Source organism: Equus przewalskii, chromosome 2, assembly GCF_037783145.1.
Source record: "Equus przewalskii isolate Varuska chromosome 2, EquPr2, whole genome shotgun sequence".
In the NCBI taxonomy this organism is placed as follows: domain Eukaryota; kingdom Metazoa; phylum Chordata; class Mammalia; order Perissodactyla; family Equidae; genus Equus; species Equus przewalskii.
In genome coordinates, this window is record NC_091832.1 from 20861667 (window position 1) to 20885034 (window position 23368).

General features: G+C 54.2%; 2 protein-coding genes across 12 annotated transcripts; both read left to right on the forward strand.

Moving 5' to 3' along the window:
• Positions 1-910: 910 nt before the first annotated feature.
• CSF3R (colony stimulating factor 3 receptor) lies at positions 911-14930 on the forward strand. Of its 11 annotated transcripts, none has more exons than XM_070594406.1 (18): positions 1275-1405; positions 2543-2684; positions 3367-3515; positions 4532-4615; positions 6644-6940; positions 7885-8008; positions 8166-8353; positions 9131-9300; positions 9424-9577; positions 9675-9754; positions 10191-10404; positions 11375-11563; positions 11956-12057; positions 12675-12821; positions 12932-13072; positions 13314-13407; positions 13654-13735; positions 14154-14930. In XM_070594406.1, the coding sequence occupies exons 4-18, from the start codon at positions 4552-4554 to the stop codon at positions 14631-14633; spliced, it is 2526 nt and encodes an 841-aa protein (XP_070450507.1). In that variant the 5' UTR covers positions 1275-1405; positions 2543-2684; positions 3367-3515; positions 4532-4551; the 3' UTR covers positions 14634-14930. The 11 variants fall into 11 exon arrangements, with proteins under 11 accessions (XP_008515754.2, XP_008515759.2, XP_008515755.2 ...); XM_070594425.1 differs by having other exon boundaries at positions 1348-1405; positions 2631-2684; XM_008517532.2 differs by lacking the exon at positions 3367-3515 and having other exon boundaries at positions 911-1405; positions 2631-2684.
• A 1052-nt stretch (positions 14931-15982) lies between these two features.
• On the forward strand, positions 15983-22882 carry MRPS15 (mitochondrial ribosomal protein S15). The gene is made up of 8 exons (XM_008517531.2): positions 15983-16806; positions 17064-17108; positions 18244-18319; positions 19144-19192; positions 19679-19763; positions 20954-21012; positions 22293-22484; positions 22733-22882. Exons 1-8 carry the CDS (start codon positions 16671-16673, stop codon positions 22865-22867), a joined length of 777 nt encoding a protein of 258 aa, XP_008515753.1. The 5' UTR covers positions 15983-16670; the 3' UTR covers positions 22868-22882.
• Positions 22883-23368: the final 486 nt, after the last annotated feature.

Below are 23368 nucleotides of genomic sequence, written 5' to 3' on the forward strand. Positions count from 1 at the left end.
TATCATGAAAATATTCAAACTTAGAGCCAAGTTGAACTTTCCAATGATTATCTGTCAACCCAGGATTCTGGTTACATTTTGAAAGAAGAATCAATGGGATTTGCCGAGCATGTGGGGCCTATGGGACATCCGGGGAGCCTGCCACAGACCGTTGGGTATTTCAGTCCGGAACCAGAACAGCAGCCCAGGCCCGCCCCATCACACCAGACTCAGGAGCCCACTTTTCCTAAAAAGGATCATATGTTATGGACACTCTGCTAGTCGGTTGGTACCCAGCCTTTATTGGGTCATAAATCCAATGAACTGTCTGAACCTTCTTCAGAAAAATGCACAAAAAATTATAAACAATTGCAGGGGAATCATGGATCCAGGCAACGAAAGACATAAAATGTAGTCTATTTCACTCAATTAAAAAATACTCAGGGCCGGCCCTGTGGCCCAGTGGTTAAGTTCACACGCTCCGCTTTGGCAGCCCAGGGTTTCGCTGGTTCAGATCCCAGGTGCAGACAAGGTACCGCTCGTCAGGCCACGCTGAGGTGGTGTCCCACATGCCACAACCAGAGGCACTCACAACTACAACATATAACTATGTACCGGGTTGGGGGTGCTTTGGGGAGAAGAAGGGAAAAAATGAATAAAAGAAGATTGGCAACAGATGTTAGCTCAGGTGCCAACCTTTAAAAAAAAAAAAATTCAGTTCAGCAGAATCATTATGAGTAAATGTGACTAATTTCTAGTGAACATATGATGACATTGAGCCTCACAGGTCATCCCCTGTCTTGTTCCCAGAATCCCCATTTCTCCATCTGCCCGGCCTACAGGCAATGGTGGAGAATATGCAGCCAAGTAGGGGGCAGGGAGGAAGGTGCTGTGTTACAAACTTCCCTGTCACCTGAGGCTGCCCGGCTGAGTATTGCGAGGATCAGAGCCTCAAGACTAGTGCTGAAAAGAGGCTCAGGGCGGAGAGAAACTTCGAGCCGGGGTCTGTCTCCCAGGGATGCTCCGCACAGGGGGAGCACGGGAATGGCACTCAGCCTGGTTGGAGCTGGGGCCCTGGACAGCCTCAAAGCATTGAGGTCAGGAAATCCGGAGGCAGAGGAGGGGGACATCGTTGCCACATCCCCCAGCCCCTCTCAGACCCCTCAGGCAGGAAGGCTGCCCGGGCCTCCACAGCTTCCCTCCCGGGCTCCTTCCTGGGAGGAAGGGGCTGCCCATGCGCGGGGACCGTGCAAGGGAGGGAAGGAGGCTGGGCAGGTGTTGCAATCCACCGCCCCTGAGCCTGTCAGAGCTGAGCCATTAACGACAGGGCTGGGGACAGAGGCCCCGGTGGCTGTTTTCAGGAACTGCCTTGAAGAGGAGAGCAGAGAGCGGGGAGGCCAGGCGGCTGCGGGCTGCAGGCTCCTACGTGAGTAGGGGAACCCCAGGGAGGGCTGAACCTTGGGCTTGACGGGGCCCTGGAGTCCCAGGTCCACTCCCCCCAGCTCTGCCAGTGCCCATTCACAGGGGACCTAGGCCTGCGACCAGGGCTCCTGCCTTACAATTTGTCCCTTGGGACCAGGAGCCCCGGACACTGAGTCTCTTTTCCCAGAGATGCCCCCACTTTTTGGGGGGTTGCATCAGGGAAGTCACAAACAGCCGGATATCTCTTTGGGGACACCGAGCGGGGCTCAGAGAAGGACATAATCGTCATCCTTCTCTGGGCCTCTGTCTCAGAACCTGTGTGTCTCCACCCCTCCCTGTCTCGATTTCTACTTTACTCTGTTCCTCCCTCGCTTGTCTTGGCTCTGAGTTTCTCTCAGTCTGTCTTGGAGTCTCTGTGCCTCTCTGTCTCTCACCTTTTCCTGTCTCTTGAATCTTAAACTCTCTTGGCTTAAACCATACCTGGCTTCTCAGCCTCCGAGCGCCTCAGTCTCTCGGTGTCAGCATCCTTGTCTCTTGGGCTCTTTTCACTCTCTGTCTGTTTCTCGACGTCTCTCCTGCCTCCACATTTATCTCCGTGAGTCTCTCCCCACGATCTCAGTTTGTGTGTGTATCTCGCTTTCTTACTCTTTCTGCCCCTGTCTCTCCTGCTCTGAACCACATCTGGGAAGGGCTCTCCCTCGGTTGATTCCCAGCCCCCATCTCCCTCCAAACTTCTTCCCGTAGAAAGAATCTCCACTTGACCAAGAGTAAAAAGAACGAGGGGGAGAGAGGTGTGAACCAGAGAAAGGGAGAGGAGGGGAAAGAAAAGAGGGGAAAGCAGAAAGAGGGGTGGTGGCAGTGACTCCAGGGGGCAGCGTGGTGTGCTGGGACTCAGAAGAGTGGGGAGAGCCCCGCGGACATGGCTGGAGGGAAGGGAGGGTGGGGGGCCAAGGAGCTGGAGGCAAGGGACCCAGAAATGGGGCTTTGAAACTGTGCAGCATGACACAGACCAAAGCAAGGAGGCCGTGCCCACGCAGCCTGTCAGGGGGTGGGGGCACCAACCACGCCAGATTCCAGGAGGCGGTGTCCTGTTCCCCCGCACATGAAAGTAACGTGGTTATGGAGTGCTTCCTCCTCGCAGGCTCCGTGCTAAGCGCTTTGACCACGGATCATCTCTTTTCATCCTCACCACAACCCTGAGAGGTGGGTGCCATACTCCTCTTTCACAGATGGGGAAACTGAGGCTCAGAAAGGGGACGTAATTTGCCCACGGTCACAAGCTGGTAAGTGGCGGAGCCAGGTTCAGACCAGGTGGTCTCAGAGCAGGGCTCCCAACCTCTCCACATACTGGTCCCCAGACAGTGAGACCCTGCTCCAACAGGCCCAGATCCCACTCAGCTGGGGGAGGGGGTCCCCTGGGCTGCCCTGGGGGGCCAGAGACCAAGGTCAAACATTCCAACAAGCAGCAACCCATGGGGAGGATGCCTGGGCCTCCTGGGGTTTGGGGTTTGGCTGCCCACTCTGGATAGGAGCCAGCGGAGAGGGATGAAGTGGTACCTTGCTGAGCATAGGCTGGGCCTGAAGGTGACCCTTGCTAGGGGAGCAGGCCTGGGGTATGATCAAAAACACATGGAGACAGAAACCAGTGTCCCCAAATCTGGGCCTAGGAGGCTAAATCTTCCCCCACAAGTGTGCATGGGGGATAATCAACTTAGCATGCTGAAGTTTGCCAACCACCGAGTGGCAGCCTGGGGTGCTCTGAACAGTTGTGCAGGTTTCTCACTGCACAAAGCTGCCCAGCAGAGGGGCAAGCCGAGGCTGAAATCCTGCCTGTTCTCCAATTGCCGGGTCCTAGTGTGGGGCTGTATCTGTCCAGAGGAAGGGGTACTTTTTTCTGATTTGCAAAAAGTAGATGTATGGGCTAGCAGTTACCTGGTATCCTGACACTGTGATATATATGGATAGACCAGGGGTTTGGGGAAGACCCCTGGAAGCAGGAACAGCCTTGGGTATCTGGGCAGTTCTTAGTCACATCTCTGTCCGGGAAGAAAAGAAAAGAGAGAGGAGCATTCTCCCTTCTGAGCACAGAGGATCTGCCGGGACACCACGTACAGGTATGTGTTCACGTATGTACATGCAGGCTGGTCAGCGAGTGCCACCGACCTGCCACCAAGAGTGCCAATCAGCGCTGGAAGATCAGGTTTCTGGCCCCAAGACCCTAGTGAGAACAGAGTGGAGGGTTAGGCTAGAAGCCCATCCAGGCAGCAGAAACCTTTGCATGCTTCCTGAGACTGGAACAAATGACCCCTCCATCCAGGCAATGTCGCCCTGGCCCCAGAAGGCCTCCAGAGGTCTGTGCCCAGAATTGGGGGTGTAGTGAACCCCCTGTGTCCCCCACCTGATATCTCTCAGCCCACTCTTCCCTCCAGCCATGGCTGCAGCAGCCAGCTTCCCACAGATGTAGCCGGATAGCCCCTTCCCTCGGCAACCTGGACGTGCCAGGGAGTGAATACCCAAAGGGACATTCCTTGACCAATGGGGGACAGGAGTCGGTGGATAAACGTTTCCTTCCAGCCGAGGATAGACAGTCTCTGGACAGTTCTGAGGCGTGTTCTACACGGTTCCTTGGAAGGTTCCAGCAGGAGCAAGCCCCAGCTGTCCACAGAGGGGACCAGCTCGAAGATGCACCCTTGCGTTGGCTTTCCCTCCCTAGTTATTTCATTCTCCCCACTCCCTCACTCTGTTCCTGGGATCTTCCCAAAATATACCCCCTGCACGTAACTCTCATCCCAGGCTCCGCATTCTGGGGGGGTACCCAGCTAAGATGGAAGGGCGTGGGGAGAATGCTGTTCCCGGCTCTCTCCCGGAAGGCATGCACAATGACAGTGCTGGCACTCAGAGTCACTTCCTAGGTGCCAGGCACTGTCCGAAGCCCTTGACTTGCATCATTTCAGGTCTTCCTCCCAAAGTCCTATAGGGTATAGGCTGTTGTGACCTCCATCTTACAGATAAAGAAACTGAGGCTCAGAAAAATCAGAGAACCTGGCCAAAGCCGCACTGTGGCAGAGTGAAGATGAAGCTCAGCTCTTCTGCAAAGCCCATGGCCTTAACCATCCCCCTCTGCCTCCAGGTGAGCCCCAAGCTGGCACGATGGCGGGGCTGGGAACCCGGAACCTGATCAGAGCTGCCCTGGTCATCCTACTACTCCCCGGAAGTGAGTGTGGCCGGGGGCGGGGGTGCCATGGGGGGAGGGAGTTACAGGGAGAGATCCCGGGGTGGAGGAGGGAATCAGTTCCCTGCACTGCCACACTGCTCCTGCCGTCCCCAGAGAATCAAGACTGGGCTGCAGCTGTGGGGTAGGCGGCCTCCCACCCCAGAGCTCTGTAGGCAAACCATCCCCTATGGGGCATGGTGAGAGGACTCAGGACGGTCAGGCTGGAAAAGGCCAGGAGGACCTCGGTCTTCTCTGCAAAGCTCTGTGGGGCTGTCAGAAGGAACCTCTGAGTCCTATGCAGCCTTCACAGGCAGCAAAGGATCAGGTGGAAGCCACAGGAGGCAGGTCTCATCCTGAAATAAGGAAGCCCAGGCAGAGCTTTCCAACGTGGAAACTCTATCTTGAGAGGTAGAGAGCCTCCCATCTCTGGGGGTATGCAAGCTGAGGCCAGGATCAGCAGAGATGCTACACAGCAGGGGTCGGCAAACTTTGATCACTATCTTCAGGCTTTGCAGGCTATGTACAGTCTCTGTTGCATGTTCTTTTTTGTTTTGTTTGATTTTAACTCTTTAAGAACATAAAAACCATTTTTAGCTGGCAGGCCGTAAAAAGGCAGTCAAGCGTAGCCCTGCTGTAGAGGACGCAGCATCGGGCGGAGTTTGGAAGTAAAGAGTCTTGCCAGGTTCCTTCCAGTCTGCAGTTCTGAGTCTGTGAAGTGGTGGGAGCCCCATGCTGAGAGGCATAACCTGCTCTGTGACCTGAGCAAACGGCTTCTCCTCTTGGAGCCTCAGCATCCCCATCAGCAAAACGGGCCTAAGAACGCCTGAGACAGGAGAGAAGGCCTTGTGGGAAGAGGGCAGTGTTCGCTCATTTATTCAGTAAAAATTCACCGGGGCTGACTCTGTGCCAGGCTCTGGGAATACAGGAATGAGCAGAACAGCCAAGGTCTCTGGGCCCTCGGAACCTACGGTCCAGCTGGGGAGACAGACAAGCAAATGATCACATGACTCCACAATTATGAAGGATAATGAGAGCTTTGGGAAAGTTCAGGGGGCTCGGCCTGGTCTGATTGGTCAGTTAACCAGGTGAAGGCACAGGAGAGGGAAGAACACCTCCAAAAGGAAGAGCAGGTACAAAGAACCGGAGATCAGAGAGAGCATCGCGCTTTCAAGGAAGAACACGAGGGCCAGAGTGACCAGAGCTGAAAGAGGATGATCTGAGCCAGAACTGGGAGGGTTAAGCAGGGGCCAGGCCACAAGGGCGGTAAGAAGGATCTGGGTCCTTATCCTAACCACGGCAGCAAAGACTTACATGCCAGGCACTGCTGTCAGTGCCTTGCACATGTTATCACCTCCAATCCTTCCAGCAACACTAAGGTAGAGCTATTGTCATCCCCATTTTACAGATGAGAAAATTGAGACACAGACAGTCTCAGGAACACACCAGAGTCACATAATGAGTAAGCAAGAGAACCAGGCTCTAGTTCCAACATCCACACTGCCTTTCAGAGCAATAATGTGCCACTGAAGTGCTGTGATCGAGACAGGGTAACACGATCAGATTTGAATTCTGAAAAGATTGCTGTGGCTGTGGTTTCTTATCACTCTAACCGTCGCTTTCACCATCCTTGGGGACAGGACTGGTCTCTATCCGGTGCTGTGCTGGAGTGGCTTACAAGAGCTGATCGTCCTCGTTTCTTCCCAAGTGCACATGCAGTGATGTCACACTGCCAGCTTGAAATCAGCCGTGGTGGGAATCCTTACACGAGGGAAAGCAGCCCATATTTCAAATCAGGATCTATTTTTCTCTGTAGAGCCGGTTGATACACACTTACCCACACATCACTCTCTCTAGCCTGCCCCTGAGAGCCTCTCACAGTCCCCATACACACCTCCCCATTCCAGCCCCCAGGTCTTGGGGGATGGAGCAAGAAGGTGAGAGCCCTGCGTCTGGAGCATGAAGCCCTAGCTTAAAGTCTGGCTCCACCAGGCAGCGGAGTCACTCACAGCCCATTCTCTTCCACCCCAGGCCTGGAGGAGTGCGGCCGCATCAAGGTCTCAGCCCCCATCGTCCGCCTGGGGGATCCCATCACGGCCTCCTGCATCATCAACCAGAGCTGCAGCCACCTGGGCCCAGAGGCACAGATTCTGTGGAAACTGGGAGCAGAGCTTCAACCTGGGGGCAGGCAGCAGCGTCTGGCGGATGGGACCCAGGAATCTACCATCACCTTGCCCCACCTCAACCACTCTCAGGCCCTTCTCTCCTGCTGCCTGCGCTGGGGCAACAGCCTGCAGATCCTGGACCAGGCGGAGCTGCAGGCGGGCTGTAAGTCCCTGCGGCCGCCCACCCACTCTGCCTGCCATGCCCTCCTGCCAATACTAAGAAGAGCTATTATTTGCAAACTCTTGCTCAATAAGCACTTTACAGGCATGAGATCAGGTAATCTTCCCTACCAGTGCATAGCGCTATTTAGCCCCACTTTGCAGATGAGGAAACTGAGGCTCAAGGAGGGTAAGTGATTTGCTGAAGCCCACAAACTAATAAGGGTGGAGCCAAGCTTTATATCAGGCAGTGTGGCTCCAAAGCCAGTGTAGCAACCACCACTCTATAGGCTGCCAAGGAAGCCCAATGCTCCGACCACAGGAGCATGTGCCCATGCGGGACATTCCCCACCAGGTGGGCTCGCTCCCAGTTTCTCCTCCACCCCAGTCTCAGCCTTCTGCTCAAACTGAGAAGGATGGAGTTTGTGCCAAGCCAATGCAAAAGGAAAAACGAAGAAAGGTTCTGTTTAAGAATCAGTTACGGCAGACACAGCACTTACACATCACTTACTATGCACCAGGCACTGCTCTGAGCACTGTGTATACAGGAAGTCACTCAGCTCTCACAACTACACTAGGGGGTAGCTATATTACCACTACCCCCATTTTACAGATGAGGAAACTGAGGCACAGAGCAGTCAAGTGACTTGAAGATCACACAGCTAATGAATGGCAGAACCAGGATGAAAACTCAGACCCTACGCTGTCACTGTCAAAGGGGGCAGAGTTGAGGGGCTTCGAGGCTCTGGGATGCTTATCCCTGTACATGCCTGTAATTTGACTCCCCCAGGGCTGCCCCTCCAGGGTCACCCTGCATGGAGACAGGAGAATAGACAGGGTGACCCCAGAGGGAAAGACCCAGAGCAAGGAAACAAAGCCAAGTGGTCCGAGTGGGTGCTTTCTGAGTGGTCCTACCCAAAGCCCTCACTCTCCCCACCCTATGCACAGACCCTCCCGCCACGCCCCACAACCTGTCTTGTGCCATGAACCTCACAACCAGCAGCCTCATCTGCCAGTGGGAGCCAGGACCCGACACCCACCTGCCCACCAACTTCACTCTTAAGAGTTTCAAGTGAGTAGGGGTCTCTACTCCAGCCCCATTCCTTTGGGTGGACCTGGGGCAGGACCTGGGTGGGCCGCGGGGATGGGGAGGCAGAGGCAAAGATGGGAGGGAGAAGGGAGCCTCACTTTCTTCCTCTGCTAGACACCCAAGTCTGGCCTATTGGCAGGAGCCGGCGTGGATGCCAGACCCAAGAGGACCCCATCACCAACTGCGTGCCTGAGAACGGGCAGAGCCGCTGCTCCATCCCACGCAAACACCTGCAGCTGTACCAGAACATGAGCATCTGGGTGCAGGTGGAGAATGCGCTGGGGACAAGCGTGTCCCCACAGCTGTGCCTGGTTCCCATGGATGTTGGTGGGTGACACTGGGAGCAGGGGAGGGGAGAGGCCCCCAGAATGGGCAGACCCAGAGAGGCACAGAGAGGGAAACACAGACCCAGCAACAGGCAAGGAGACACTGGAAGACCCAGAGATAGAGAAAGAGAAGAGAAACAGGCCAAGTGGGACGCAGTTGGAGACACAGAGTCGTGGAAGAAACACAGAGGCAAAGAGACGCATTCATTAATTCTTTCAGCAAATTTCTTGAAGTGCACGCTATGTACTAGGCACTGTTCTAGGTACTGAGGCTACAGCAGTGAACAAAATATCAAAAATCCTGCCCTTGGAATATTACATTCTAATGGGCAAAATAGATTAAAAAAGAATGTTAGATGATGATGAATGTGATGGGGAAATTAAAGCAAGGAAGGGGATAGGGAGAGCTCGGGGTAGGAAGCAGCTACTATTTCAGTAGGTTGGTCAGGGAAGGCCTCCGTGAGAAGGTGACATTTGAGCCGCTGGATATCTGGAAGGAAAGGGCTCCAGGCAGAGGGAACAATCAGTGCAAAGGCCCTGGGGCAAGACTATGAAACAGAGACCCAGAGAGAAACAGACACATATACAGGGAAGACCTGTGGAAACACGATGGCATAGAGAAGAAGAGACACAGAGAGAGAGGGAAAGAAAGACACAGAGACCCCATGGATGGAGAGCCAGGGAGGAAAATGGAACCACAGATGGGGAGACACGCGGGAGCTAAGGCAGAGCTAGACGATGGGACAGGGAAAGGTTCTGACAATCCCTCTCCTTGCAGTGAAACTGGAGCCCCCCACACTGTGGGCCCTGGACCCCAAGACTGAGGTGGTTCCACTCCAGCCAGGCTGCCTGCGGTTGCGCTGGGAGCCATGGAAGCCAGGCCTGTACATAGAACAGAAGTGTGAGCTGCGCCATCAGCCACAGCTTGGAGAAACCAGCTGGGCCCTGGTGAGGCGGAGGGCAACCTCAAGAGCCTGGGGTGGGGGTAGCAGAGGGAAGGGTAAGTGGAGCTGGCCTGAAGGGCACAGGGATCCAGGCTCAGAGCCACGGCTCCACCCCCCGCCACCCCAGGTAGGCCCCCTGCCCTCCAGGACCCTCCAGCATGAGCTCTGCGGGCTCCTCCCATCCACAGCCTACGCCCTGCAGATGCGCTGCACCCGCTGGCCCCTGCCTGGCCTCTGGAGCAACTGGAGCCCCAGCCTGGAGCTGACCACCGCACAACGGGGTATGTAGGTGGTAAGGGGCCTGGAGAACCATCAGGACCCAGTCTGGCCTGCAGGGCCCTCCCTGACCAGCAACTTCTCCTCTCGCTCCATCCACAGCCCCCATCGTCAGACTGGACACATGGTGGCGGCAGAGGCAGCTGGACCCCAGGACAGTGGATGTGCAGCTGTTCTGGAAGGTGACCCCCTCTGAAGGCCATCCCTCCACCCCTGAGACCTCCTCCAACCCAGACAGACCCCTGCGAGCTGGGGCTCAGGACTCTGACAGGTCTGGGAGGCTTGGGTGCATCTGTATGTGATTTGCACACGCTTTGCACGTGCCAAGGAAGCTGGGTAGTGCCCTTCTGGAAAGACTACAACCAGAACTCACCTATGGCAGAGGGTCCGTTCAGGGAACAGTTAAGAGCCTCCTGCACACACCAACTCGCTTCTTCCTTCCCTTTCTCCTAGGACCCGGCACGGGGGAATGGGGGAAGAAAGGAGGGGGTAGAAAGGCTGGCTCCCAGCCCGGGGGGTGCTCAGTTCCTGGGATCTAGCCATCCCACCCAGAAGGCCTCCTCCACTCAAGATGAGCTGTGCATCCTCCTTGTCTTTTTCCTCCTATGCCCACCACAGCCAACACCCCTGGAGGAGGACAGCGGGCAGATCCAGGGGTACCTGGTCTCCTGGAGACCCTCAGGCCAGGCTGAGGCAGTCCCACCCCTCTGCAACACCACGGAGCTAAACTGCACCTTCCACTTGCCTTCAGAAGCCCAGGAGGTGGTCCTTAAGGCCTATAACACAGCTGGGACCTCTCGTCCCACCCCAGTGGTCTTCTTGGAAAGCAGAGGTAAAGGCAGCTGGCAGCTAGTAGTGATGGTTAAGCGTGTAAATTTGGAGCCTAGACTGCCTGGGTTCAAATCCTGTCCTGTCACTTGCTAATAGAGTGACTTGGGTAAGTTGCTTAACCTCCCTGGCCTCTGTTTACTCATCTAGCAAATGGGGGTGCTACAGTGCCTACCCCAAAGGGTTGCTGTGAAGATTACAGGAGTTAAGACAAGGGCTAGAATAGAGTAACTGCTCTGTATGTGTTAGCTATTATTATAATTAGGCAGAACCAGGCTAAGCTGGTGGTGGTGTCTACACACACATACACACACACATGGAGTCCATCCTGCCAAGGAAGATGTGAGAGAAAGCCCCACGTTTTTCCAGCTGGAATACGGTCCCTGACTTAATTGCTTATTCTCAGGGGATCAGCCACCACCACCCCCAGGTTCCCCTGCAAATAGGTCCTCACAAGGTTGTTAACAATTGTTAACCTTGTTAACCTAACAAGGTTGTTAAATTTTTAACAATAACAATAGCTAATATTCCCACTTGCTAGCCGTGTGACCCTAGACAAGTTACTTAACTTCTCTGTGTCTCAGTTTTCTCACTGATAAAATGGGGACGGTAGTAGTGTCCCCCTCAGGGGACTATTAGGGGACTCAATGAATTAACACATCCCAAGGACTATACCTGGCACACACCCAGAACTACAGTGTTAGTTTTTATCCTTATCAAGCACTACTCCACACCAGGCACGGACGCTAGGCTTGTTTCACGCATCATCTCATTTAATCTGCACCAAGACCCTCTGATGTAGGAACTTTTATCATTGTTTTTGCCTTACAGATGAGGAAACTGAGGCCCAGGTGTTGACTTACCCAAGGTTACCTGGCTTGTAAGTAGCAAAGCCAGGATTTGAACCCAGGCTTCTGGCTCCGGGGCCTGCATCCTTTTCCCCTTCATTCCATCGTCTCCTATTCTGTCCCTAGGCCCACCTCTGGGCAGACTCCATACCATGGCCCGAGACCCTCACAGCCTCTGGGTGGGCTGGGAGCCCCCCAACCCTCAGCCTCGGGGCTATGTGATCGAGTGGGGCCTGGGTCCCCCCAGTCCCAGCGGCAGCCATCAGACCTGGAGGATGGAACATAACGGAAGCATCGCAGGGACCCTGCTGCAGGGTGAGGCAGGCCTGGGGGCCGGGCAGGGCCAGGGAGAGGTGGGGAGGCCGTGCCTGTCTGACAGTAGGCAAGGGGCAACCTCAACCACCCTGGAGAAGCACATTCCCCAGTCTTTCTTGAGCCTTCACTACTCTCATCTCATATCCTCAGAATCAGGAAGTTCTTCCCACAATCTAACTGAATCCTTTCTTTCTACAGCCTGACCCTCCCACCTTTCTAGCTCTCTCTTTCACTTTTTCCCCCTTCTGCCTACCAAATGATTTGAAGAAGAGATTGCAGAGGCTAGCCCTGCACTATGAGGGCCAGCTATCCCTGACTAGAGGTCTGAGGTTAGCTCCTGATCAGCAGAGGTTAGCCCCTAGCCAGAGAGCCTTCCCTGTTTCTCTCTACAGAGAACATCAGGCCCTTTCAGCTCTATGCGATCACTGTGACCCCCCTGTACCAGGACACCAAGGGACCCTCCCAGCTCATCTATGCCTACTCCCAGGAGACAGGTTCGTCAGCTACCGGGCCCCTTCTCAGCATCCTCTCCTCTCTCTCAAGGCCTGCCTGGGCCCCATCAGGAATATGCGGGAACATTCCCTTCCTCCCCTACCTCTGGCCTGGAAGACGGTCCTCCCAATCCTGAAATTACCCCTGCCTTACACTGGACCCCTGCAGCGGGACAGAAGTCAGGCGGTGGGCTGATAGACATTGGGCAGGGAGCTTGCAGAATTGGGGGAGCAAGTCTGGCAAAAATCAATCAATTGCCCTGAGAGAAATCAGGTGCAGGCTGATAGAAATTAGACAGAAGGCCTGGCATAAATTGAGAGAGTGAGTGGCAGAAATTAAATAGTGAGTCGGACAAAATCAGGCCTGGCAGAGATGAGGGAGCGAGGCTTGGGAGTCAAAGAGAACCAGGTTCACATCCTGGCTCAGCCACGTAGTAGCAGTTGATGGAGTTTGGTCGAAGTTCCTCGGAAAATGAGGCTTGGACGCGAGTCCCCATCTCTTATATCACCCCCCCTGCAGTAAGTCCCAGTTCTTGGGTCTGGGGAGCCACAAGAAGTCCAACTGGGCTCTCCACCCTGCCCCACACCTGGTCAGCCCCTGCACCTCTCTCTCCTGGCAGCCCCCTCCCGTGCCCCAGAGCTGCATCTAAAGCACATTGGCAAGACGTGGGCCAAGTTGGAGTGGGTGCCCGAGGCCCCTGAGCTGGGGAAGAGCCCCCTTACCCACTACACCATCTTCTGGACCAATGCTCAGGACCAGTCCTTCTGTGAGTCTAACCTCAGCGCCCCACAGCCCCAGAAGGCCCAGAACAGGGTGCTCAGCAGCCTTGGAGCCTCACCATACACACCCAGGGTGACCATTCTCCTTTGCTCCCAGCCACTGTTCTGAATGCCTCCTCCCATGATTTTGTCCTCCATGGCCTGGAACCTGCCAGCCTGTACCACGTCCACCTCATGGCTGCCAGCCGGGCAGGGGCCACTAACAGCACAAGCCTCACCCTGATGACCTTGGCCTTAGGTAAGGGGAGAAGAGGGTTAGCCAAACAACACTTTTAGGAGGGTGTCTTACCCAGAGGATCCCTGTTTTGAGGGTAAACAGGCCTTGCCTGCGTACCCTGGTCTAAGAGGAAACCCAGCCCTGCTCATGGAGCCCAGTCTGAGGGAGGAGGCCCAGACCTGCCCTTCGCTCCCAGTCTGAGGGAGGAGGCCAGCCTTACTTGCCTGCACTCTAACCTCTTCTTGCTTTCCCCTCACCCCAGAGGAGTCTGAGCTGCACACCCTCCTGGGTCTGTTTGGGCTCCTGCTCTTGTTCATCTGCCTCTGTGGGGCTGTCCGGCTCTGCTGCAGACCCAGGTGAGTCCTTTTGAGAGAGCTGACATCCGGCTACCCCTGCCTACAGGGAACTGCAGGCCCAGGTGGGCCAGTGTGAGTCCCTCCCAGCCTTCCCAGGCCGCATGGCCCACGTCTGGGATTCAGGCCCTCCACCTTTTCCTCTCCGCACTAAGGGGCCATCCCCTCAGCTGCTGGGAGTGGGTGAGAGAAAGGATGGAAAGGTGGGAGGGCATGCCTGCCCCAGGCTTCACCTGCCCCCTTCTCCAGCAGGAAGAATGCCCTCTGGCCAAGTGTCCCAGACCCAGCCCACAGCAGCCTGGGCTCCTGGGTGCCTACCATCATGGCGGAGGTGAGAACGCTGGAGGCAGAGGGAAACGGGGCTGGGGGCATTGGTCCAGGCTCCAAGTGAAGGGATCCCCTCTGAAGACAAGTACTCAGGCCTTCCCATCACCTCCTAGCAAGAGCCCCTCCCTTTGGAGTAAAGCAGACCCGAGTTTGAATCCCAGCTCTACCCATTTCAAAGCCTCAGTCACCTCCCTGTGAAATGGGGCTGATCCCACACAGAATCGTGGGGAGATTCGCCGAGCTAAGTGTGAACAGGACAGAGCACGTGTCAGGAACATATGAGGTGCTTTGCAAGTAGAACCCTTTGAGTCCAGCACAGAGCAGCAGGAATGAGCCCACAACTATCCCAGCTCAGGAAGGGACAGGGGCTGGGGCAGACATCTGAAATGAATCATGCCCTCACCCCACGTGCTTGTGTCCAGGAGACCTTCCAGCTGCCCAGCCTTTGTGATGCCAGCATGCCACCCATCACCAAGATCACAGTGCTGGAGGAGGAAGAGAAGAAGCCAGGGCCCTGGGAGTCCAGTGACAGCTCAGGGACCTGTGGCCTCCCCACCCTGGTCCAGGCCTACGTGCTCCAGGGGGACCCAAAAGCCGCTTCCACCCCGCCCGAGCCCCAGTCTGGCACCAGTAACCAAGTCCTCTACGGGCAGGTGCTGGGCAGCCCCACAAGCCCGGGGCCAGGGCACTACCTCCGCTGCGACTCCACCCAGCCCCTCTTGGGGGGCCTCACCCCCAGCCCCAAGTGCTATGAGAACCTCTGGTTCCAGACCAGCCCCCTAGGTACCTCAGAACCCCTAGTCCCAAACCAGGAGGACGACTGTGTCTTTGGGCCACTGCTTGACTTCCCCCTCTTGCAGGGTCTCCGGATCAACGGGGTGGAGGGGCTGGGGGGCTTCTAGGGTTTCCTGGGACTCCCCACCTGGGCCTGCCTCTTGAAAGGCCTGGGCCATCCAGAGAAGAGAAGGTCAGTAAGCCCATCACTAAAAACCACTCGGCCCCAGGAACGGCAGAAAGGCTCCCCGTCTCCCCCATCCCTGGCCCCCAGCAACCTTCCCCACCAACCCCTCATCTCCATGGGCTGGGCCTCCCACTTCAAAGGCCAGAGAATGCTTCATCCAGCCCTGCCCACTAGCCTTTTGTGCTTATCTCCTGTAATATCAGTCCCTTAAAGTGATGTATGGTTTGGTTTTGAGAAACTCTTGAGTGTGCCTGAGTCTCTGCTCTTCTTGCTTTCGGGGCCCTAGCAATTGGGGGATACTTCTCAGAACTGTTCCTTCGTTTATTCTTTCCTTCATTCACTCATCCAACCAGCCCTCACATCGCATCCAGGCCCTGGGCTGGCAGCAGGGATGCAAAAATGACTCCGCTCAGTCCATCCTCAAAGGGCTCCCATTCTCGTGGTGGAGACTTGAAAACTGACCACAGTGTCAGAGGCCAGGGTTACCCGGAGGGAGTTACACAGTACTGCGGAACATGGGGAATAAACCTTGGAAAAGAGGGAAGTATAATTAAAACCAAAATCTTCCGCCAACCTAGAAAACCTCTCCACAAGGGTAGAGGAGGAAGAAAACAGTTTTATTATTGAATGATTAAACCAGGATGTGATGCGCATCACAGGCAAGAGCTTACAAACACAGAAAGAAACGTTCTCCTTTTATACAGCCAAGTGGATACAACTTATTGCATACCTTTTCTCAAGATAAACAATAAGGAGTCCTCAAGCAAGAGGACTTGGCAGCACCGTTTGTTACACCAGGTTCATTCTAAATTCACCTGGGAAACGGGGTGGCCACCTATGTTTGCTAACTGTCTTTATCCAAAGGAGAGAGAAATTTCTCATATCTTTATGAGAGGACGTAGGTTTACGACTTGGAGCCAGGCACCAGCTGGTTAGGCTCCCACCCTCCCGCAGAAACTGGGAGACAGGGGGACTATCCTCCTTAAGGATTACATTTCAAAGAGATGGTTTCCGGGTCCTTGAGAAAAACAATCCTGAGTTGTAAAACTGGCAAGAGGCTTATTTGGCTTTCAAAAAGATTTACATACATCTCAAAAGGGCCGAGAAAGAATTCACAATTACAAATATTCTAAAGTAAATACTCTTAAGAAAAGTGTGAGGGAGGAGAGTTTTTTCCCTTTTTTGCACCAGGGAGAATTAAAAATCATTTTACCTTCTTTTAAGCTGTATTCATCCTTAGACCTTTCGTTTCACAATTATCACAGCTAACACTTATTGAATGCTTATTATATAACAAGGATTTGCTCACAACCGCCTCAGTTAGTCCTCTAACAACCGAAAAGACAGATACTGTTATTACCATCCCCATTTGATGGATGAATACACTGGGGCCCAGAAAGGTTGAGTGACTCGCCCACAGAATCACACAGTGAGTAAATGGCTGAGCTTAAAGTCCAACCCAGTGGTGTCCGATTGCAAAATCAGCGACCTTAATCGCCAGGCGACAGGGCTGCTAGAGAGGAGGCTGAAACCCAGTAGTTCTTACAGGGCCCCATGCCGGACTCTTGGGGGAGAGGGGGTGGCAATACTAGGTTGGGGGAAAAAGGCTACGGCAGGCCCCCTGGGAAACCCCAAAATAACCGGGGCCTGAAGACTGGTAGGCAGAGTAGGACTGCATTCCCAAGGAAAAATGCCACCTTAGAATTTATACAGTATTGTACACCACTAACGAGGCCACGCAACCACCAAGCCCTTACTCTGGAGCAGACCGCTCACCAGACCCCGCCAATAGACCCGGATCCGCCTCATCACTGAGGCCCGCCTTTCCGATCCACCCTCTCGGTCCTCGTCTGCTCCGGTCTCGCAACTGCGCTCGATTGGTCGAGCCTGAGCCAGCATGGCGGCGCCCGTGTAGCCAGTCCGCTCCGCGAAGGGGACGGTGGCCGCGGCGCGGGCCCCGCGGGGGTCAGAAGTCAGCATGCTGAGGGCGGCGTGGAGGGCGCTGAGTTCGGTCCGGACCCGGGCAGTGACCCACGCCCCAGTCCTTGGGCTGCCGGGCAGAGGGGGCGCCAGGCTTCCCTGCGACCCGTGGGGCCTTCTGTCACCTCCTCGAGGTGAGGAGCTGAGAAACCGGACAGCGGGAGTAGGGAAACGGGGGGCGAGGGTGGGGAGAAGCGGAGCGGCAGGATAAGGGAGAGGGGGAGAAGTCAGAGGAGATGAAGAAACGTGACGCAGCGGGGCGGGGAAGAAATGGGGCGGCTGCTAGGCGCACAGGCGCGCAGACCGTGGAGGAAGGTAATGCGAGAGCCGAGGGGGGATCGAGGCTGGGCTGTTTAAGGAGATGGGCCTCGGTCTTCTCTCTTCGATGCAGGTCTCATCCTCCAGGCCGCCCGCGGATATGCCGTCCGGAAACCAGGTGGGGGCTCTTGGGGTGGGACTTGGAGCCGAAGGAGACTGCCTGGAAGGCTTGGGGTGGCCAATGGGACAGAGGTGGCTAGTCAGAGCCACTAGATGGGGTGGGCAAAGGGGTGGGCCAGAGATCCCAAGCAGAAGACCCCACGTCCGTCTGTCACAGAGCTGTAGGCCTGAAGCCTGCATGGAGGGCGAGGGGAGGGGCGGTGAAGGGCGGGAGCCTTCGGACCGGGTATGAGTGAAATGAGCTAGGCAGAGGGAATGCGTGGCCGGCCCTAGCCAGGCTTGCCTAGAACGTAGCACTTCGTGTCTGCCCTTCTGACTTGGAGGGCGTGGTTTCTCATTCCAAGGCAGTCTGCATAGTGGTTAAGCTCTCTCTTACTAGGTTAATGCCGTTGGATAAGTTACGTCCTCTGAGTCTCATTCTAAAATGAGTGTAAAAGTGTGTATTTGAGAGGATTGTTATTAGGATTCAATAACGCATGAAAAGCATCCTTAGCACTGTGCTCCATAAACAGTAGTATTTATTAGTCTTAATATTATTGCTCTTAAAGTATTATAATATTAATATTAAATTATTGCCGCTATTGCATAGCGGCTAAGAAGGGTCTAACTGGAGAAGACAAACTGATCTCTGCCATGCCTCTCCCTCACCTCCAAGGGACGACAGCACACAGGAGGCTGAGGGTTTCCTGTGGCCTCTAGTTGGTGCTTACTTTTCCATTGTGCTAAAGCTAGGAGTCCCTCCTCAACGCCCTTATTTCATTCATGCAGTCAGCCGGCAAGTGTTTGCTGAGTGCCTGTTCTATGCTGGGCCATGGACCAGACTGTGGGGAATTCAAAGGGAGTTAAACTCAGTCCTTCCACAGGAGGACCCATCCCAGTGGGGGAATCTGATAACTGTAGATCCAGACAGGTGTATGAGAGGTCAAGGCACAGTATGGAGTCTTAGGAAAGGCCAACATGAAATATCAAGGCAGGAGCCCACAGGGTTTGCAGAGGAGAAACCGAGCCCAGAGATGTCCAGTGCCTTGCTTGAGACCCTGGATGTCTCTGACAGAGTTGGTGAGAAGAGCCAAGTCTGGGAGGATGGGCAGCGAGAGTTGACTCTTGGTGTTTTCCATCCCTACACTTGACAGTCCGGCCCAGCCAAGAAGATGACCCGCCCCCTTCCACACTGCTCAAAGACTACCAGAACATCCCTGGAATTGAGAAGTAAGCAGGAAGAAATCTCTTTGATGAGGCAGGGGTCCTGGGAGGATTGGCAAGGAGAGGGAGAAAACAGTGGCTTCAAGGCCTGGCCCGCTGCGTCTGAAGTTTGATTATAGAATGGGGAGAAGTATAGAAAGCCAGGCATGGTGAGGGTGAGTGGGCAGCAGGACAGATGGAGCTCAGTGGCTTGCCTTTTTTGTACTCTAGGTAAGACCTTATCCCATGAGCTGCCAAGGAGGCAGTATGCCTCACGGGTCTTTGTAGAAATCTCTCGTCTCCTACTCCTCCAAAAGCCCCGCGAGGGAAGAAATAGTGTCCCCAAGTTATAGATTACCAAGCTGCCCAATGTCGTACAGCTCCTAAGGGGCAGAGCTAGGGTTTGAATCCAGGGCTAAGAGACACCAAAGCCAGGAGCCTCTGTCCTGCACCGTGGGAGCTGGGCAGTCCCCCAGTCCCTTCCATTGTGCCATGAGACATGAGAAAGAACAACGATTATGGAAGTAAAGTGTCTCGAGACAGACTGAACCATATTCTAGCTAAAATGGAAATCCTCTCTTTGCTCTCCCTGTGACAAGTCTAGAACACTCGAGCTGACAGCCCCAATTTTCTGTAGTTATCACATCGTTCTATGTTCTCAGCCCACGTTGAGGTCAGATCCACGCTGACTTTTAATCCCTGAGAAATGGCTCCCGACTTCCAGAGAGACTCATTTGTTGTAAAAGAAGTTTTCGCTCATCGTTGCTTTTCAAACTAAAATGGAAACGGCATTGCTTCCCCTTTTCCCCCTCTCCCTACACCTGTCTCTCATTGCTCTGGTTTTTCCACAGGGTTGATGATGTTGTGAAAAGACTCTTATCTTTGGAAATGGCCAGCCGGGTAAGTGGCCTGGGCCAAACCCCAGCCTCTCTCAGTCCTCTCCTCTGGGACTCCATCCTACCCTGGTAACACCTCCCATCCCATGCTTCTCAGGTCATAGCACTTATCCCACTGTCATTCTGTGTCCACTTGTCAATACCCCCAGACTGAGCATCTCAAGGGCAGGGACAGTCTTGTTTCCCCATTGTACCCCTAGCATCTGACAAACAATAGGTGCTCAATAAAGATCTAATGACTGAATGAAGGAGCAAGGTTTGAGGAAATTCATCCAACAAGCCATTTCTCCTGTCAGTGGCATCGGCCTTAGGCTCACCTAGATGTGAATAGCCTTGTGGTTGCCCAGAGGCCATGCCCTGGTGAGCAGAGTGAAATCAGGCCCTGAGCCTTCAGCCCAGTTGCTATGACTCAGCCATGGCCTCGGAGGTGCGAGGGCTAGTCCTTAGTGGGTGGCAGACCTCACAGGTTCTCTGTCTCTATCTTCAACAGAAGGAGAAGCTGAAAGTCAAGCAAGAGCAGTTGATGAACAAGGTCGTGGCAAACCCTGAGGACACCAGCTCCCTGGAGGCTCGAAGTTGGTCAGGGTGCCCTTGGGGAGTGGGGATGCAGGGGAGTCTGCTACCTGGTACTTGATCCAGGGCTCTTGTCTGCGAGCGCACTAGGGATTAGATGTGGCTTGACAGAGGGAAAGACAGGAAGGACCAAGGGCACTGAAAACTGGACTCTATCCTAAGCTCTGTGATGCTGGAGTCAGTGCCCAGGTCCTGCCTCGTACCTCTGTGTGAGCTCAGGCAGGGTCCCTCAAGAACCAAAGCTTGTGTCTCTGTCTGTCTCCACTCTACAGTTAAGTAGTGTGAAGGGCCTTGTGGTCAGGGCCAAGGTTCCCACTGCACTCTCTGCCGTGCTCCCAGAACTCAGCGTGTGTATGGGAAGGGCCTGCTGTAATGACAGTCTCTCCTCCGGGTCACCTTCTGCTTTTGCCTTCACCCCCATCTTTGCAATACGGGCAGGAATCAAACAAGAGGATACCTGAAGGAAGGATTTTCTGGGCCTTTAGGAGATGAGTGGGAGCTGATAATTTTGAAAACTCATCAGTGAAAACACAGAGATAAGGGTGGCAGCTGGAAGGGGAGAGGCAAGGAGTAGACCCTTGACAGTTTTAGAATTGCATTGGCTAGGACCTCCGGTGCAGTGTTGAATCATTAACCATGAAGCATACATCCTAGACAAATTCCTGTATTTAATAGGAATGCTCTAAAGTTTTGCCATTAAGAATGCTATTTGCGGGGCCGGCCCCATGGCCGAGTGGTTAAGTTTGCGCTCTCCACTTTGGCGGCCCAGGGTTTCGCTGGTTCGGATCCTGGGCGCAGACATGGCACCGCTCATCAGGCCATACTGAGGCGGCATCCCACCTGCCACAACTAGAAGGACCCACAACTAAAGATATGCAACTATGTACCAGGGGGCTTTGGGGAGAAAAGAGGAAAAATTTTTAAAAATCTTTAAAAAACAAAATGCTATTTGCTATGGTCTGGAGATGGTATCTTTGTGCGATTAAGGACCTTCCCTTTCTTAGGCTTTGCTTTCTAAAGGAAAAATAATCCAGTCTTTTGAGAGCTTGAAATTCAGAGTGTTTGGGGAAATATAGAGAGCTATACAAGAGCATTGGTGATTGTTATTCCTTGAGGTCTTGAAACATAACCCAGGCCTGGGCCCTTCCTTCCTCTGTGCCCGACTCTCATCCTCTGTGGTTTGTGGTTTCAGTTGTTGCCTTGACTGTCAAGATCCGCAATTATGAAGAACACATGCGGAAACATCGAAAGGTAAACCTTGGGCATTGTTCACAGCTAAGCCCCAGCAGCCCGGAGAGAGGAGCCTGGGAGGTGGAGGGCTCTGGGAGAAGCAGCTTGAGAGGCCAGGTGGCCACAACCCGAGTGCCCACCCCTCAGATGCAGTGGGGAAGACATTTCCCTCCCGCCTCCGGGGGAGAAATGGGAGCCTTCCCGGGCTGTGCTGAGTGTCACCAAGGTCAAGAACACAGACTTTAGAGCATGGTCATGGTGTCTGGCACGTAGTGGGTGCTCAGTAAGCATTCACCAAATGCATGAATGGGGTCAGATTTCCCTGCGTTCAAATCCCAGCTCTGCCACTTCCACTTAACTAGCTGTGTGACTTTGGGGAAGTTACTTTACGTATCTGAGCCTCAGTTCTCCTTTCTCTAAAATGGGGATCTTAACAGTGCTTGCTGACAGGATTGCGAGGACCATGGGAAATAATAATGGCAGCCAACATGATGCCTATGAGGTATTGAAGCTTCACGCTAAATTCTTTACACGCATCAGCTCATTTAACCCTTAGAGCCGTCTTTCTATCCCATTTTACAGAAGAATAATCTAGGCATGGATTAATTAAGTTATTCCTTAAGGCACACCACTAGGAAATGATGTGCTAGGACTTGAAACTAGGTGATCTTGCTCCAGGGCCCATATTTTTAACCATTATGCCGTATCTCAGCGGTGTTGGGCACAGAGCTGCTGTGACTAGGGAATTGCTGGTATTTTTAATAAACCCGTGGTTGTGAATACAGACTGACCCACTGCTTGCCTGCACCTCAGTGTTTCCTGGAGCTGGTCGAGCCTGCTCCTCGGAGGTCAGTTTTGTTCATTTGGAGCGTGGACCACCAGCCCCACTGCAGAGGTCCCTCACAGAGCAGCACCTGGCTGCGGGTAGGGGTCTCCTGGAGGAGCACAGGCCTCCCCTCCTCCCCACCCCAGCTGACCATTTGCTGAGCTGTGAAGAGGCTGAGTGGTGGTGTAGGTGAAAGAGTGAGACCAGTAGACCCGAGTCAAGACCTGACCTCACACGAGGTCCCTGCCCAGCACAGTTCTAGGACCTCACATGAATCAGATAACATCTTTGAGCCTTTGTTTCCTGTCTGTAAAATGAGGCTAACGATGACAATATCTACTGCTAATATTTGCACTAATATTTGCTTAAGGTTGTTGGGAGGTTTCGATGAGAAGATGAAATGACCATCCTTTGCTACCATGAAGTGGCACACTAGTTATTCATAGAATACTAAAAGTAGTACCGACTCTTACAGGACAAAGCCCACAAGCGCTATCTGCTGATGAGCATCGACCAGAGGAACAAGATGCTCAAAAACCTCCGTAAGACCAACTATGTTGTCTTTGAGAAGGCGTGCAAGGAGCTGGGAATTGAGTACACCATTCCCCCTTTTTACAAGCGAAAAGCCCACCGCCGCTGGGTGACTAAGAAGGCTCTGTGCATTCGGGTACGAGTCAGAATTGCTACTTTGGTTGGCCCCACTCTGGGACTGTGCTGGAGAGGGCAGAAGGGAGGGGTCTTCTGTTTTTGATCAAGGCCTGGCACTGGCCCCAAGGCCTTGAGGTGGCTCACAGGCCACCAGCCCCATGGAGAAAGGCTGGAGTGCCCTCTGGGGGAGTCAGTTCCCAGCCTGCCTGTTCCAGGTCTGAGGTCTGCACAGGATCACAGTCTTTTCCTGCTCCCTTGCATCCCCAGGTTTTCCAGGAGGCTCAAAAGCTGAGGAAGCAACGGAGGGCCTTAAAAGCTGCTGCAGCAGCCCGGAAACAAAGCCAGAGGAAGCCAGAGAGCCCTTCCAAAGCCGGACCAGAGGCACTCAAAGAAAACCAATAAATCCTGTTAAAGTTATGTCTTTCTGCCTTGAAGACTAATAAGAGAGAAGGTGGGGCTCTTTGTGGCCTGAGGAGGAAGAGGAATTCATCTGTTCATTCAGCTCTGGGATCCCAGGGCTGTCTGAGACAGAGGGCACATGCTCATCACACACACTCGCATGCACCACTCCCTGTCGTCCAGGTGGCACTGCAGTGGAGGCGAGACTGAGCCCACAGCAGCACAGAGGAAGTGTGGCTGGCTGGCTGCTAGGTGAGAGGGCCAGCTGTAGCAACTGCCTGCTAGACTGGGCCCTAAGGGAGGAGTGGAAGTTCACAGGGCAGAAATGGGAGGGAAGGGAACCTGGGCAGAAGGAATTGGATGCACAAAGGCGGAGAAGCCTACAGGTGCGTGCTGTATTCAGAGAGCAGTGAGGACTGGAAAGAAAGCTTATAGGGAAGCCGAAGCTGGGCCGTGAGAGGCTCTGTGTGCTAGGCTGAGGAGGGTGCGCTCAGGGAGTGGGGA

Coding starts and splice junctions, on each gene's coding strand:
- CSF3R (XM_008517532.2), top strand. CDS start 1,024: ATGGCACTCAGCCTGGTTGGAGCTGGGGCCCTGGACAGCCTCAAAGCA. Junction 1,406..2,630: donor TGCGGGCTGCAGGCTCCTAC/GTGAGTAGGGGA, acceptor CCTCTTTCACAG/ATGGGGAAACTGAGGCTCAG. Junction 12,822..12,931: donor TGCTCAGGACCAGTCCTTCT/GTGAGTCTAACC, acceptor CTTTGCTCCCAG/CCACTGTTCTGAATGCCTCC.
- MRPS15 (XM_008517531.2), top strand. CDS start 16,671: ATGCTGAGGGCGGCGTGGAGGGCGCTGAGTTCGGTCCGGACCCGGGCA. Junction 18,320..19,143: donor AACATCCCTGGAATTGAGAA/GTAAGCAGGAAG, acceptor GTTTTTCCACAG/GGTTGATGATGTTGTGAAAA. Junction 21,013..22,292: donor ACATGCGGAAACATCGAAAG/GTAAACCTTGGG, acceptor CGACTCTTACAG/GACAAAGCCCACAAGCGCTA.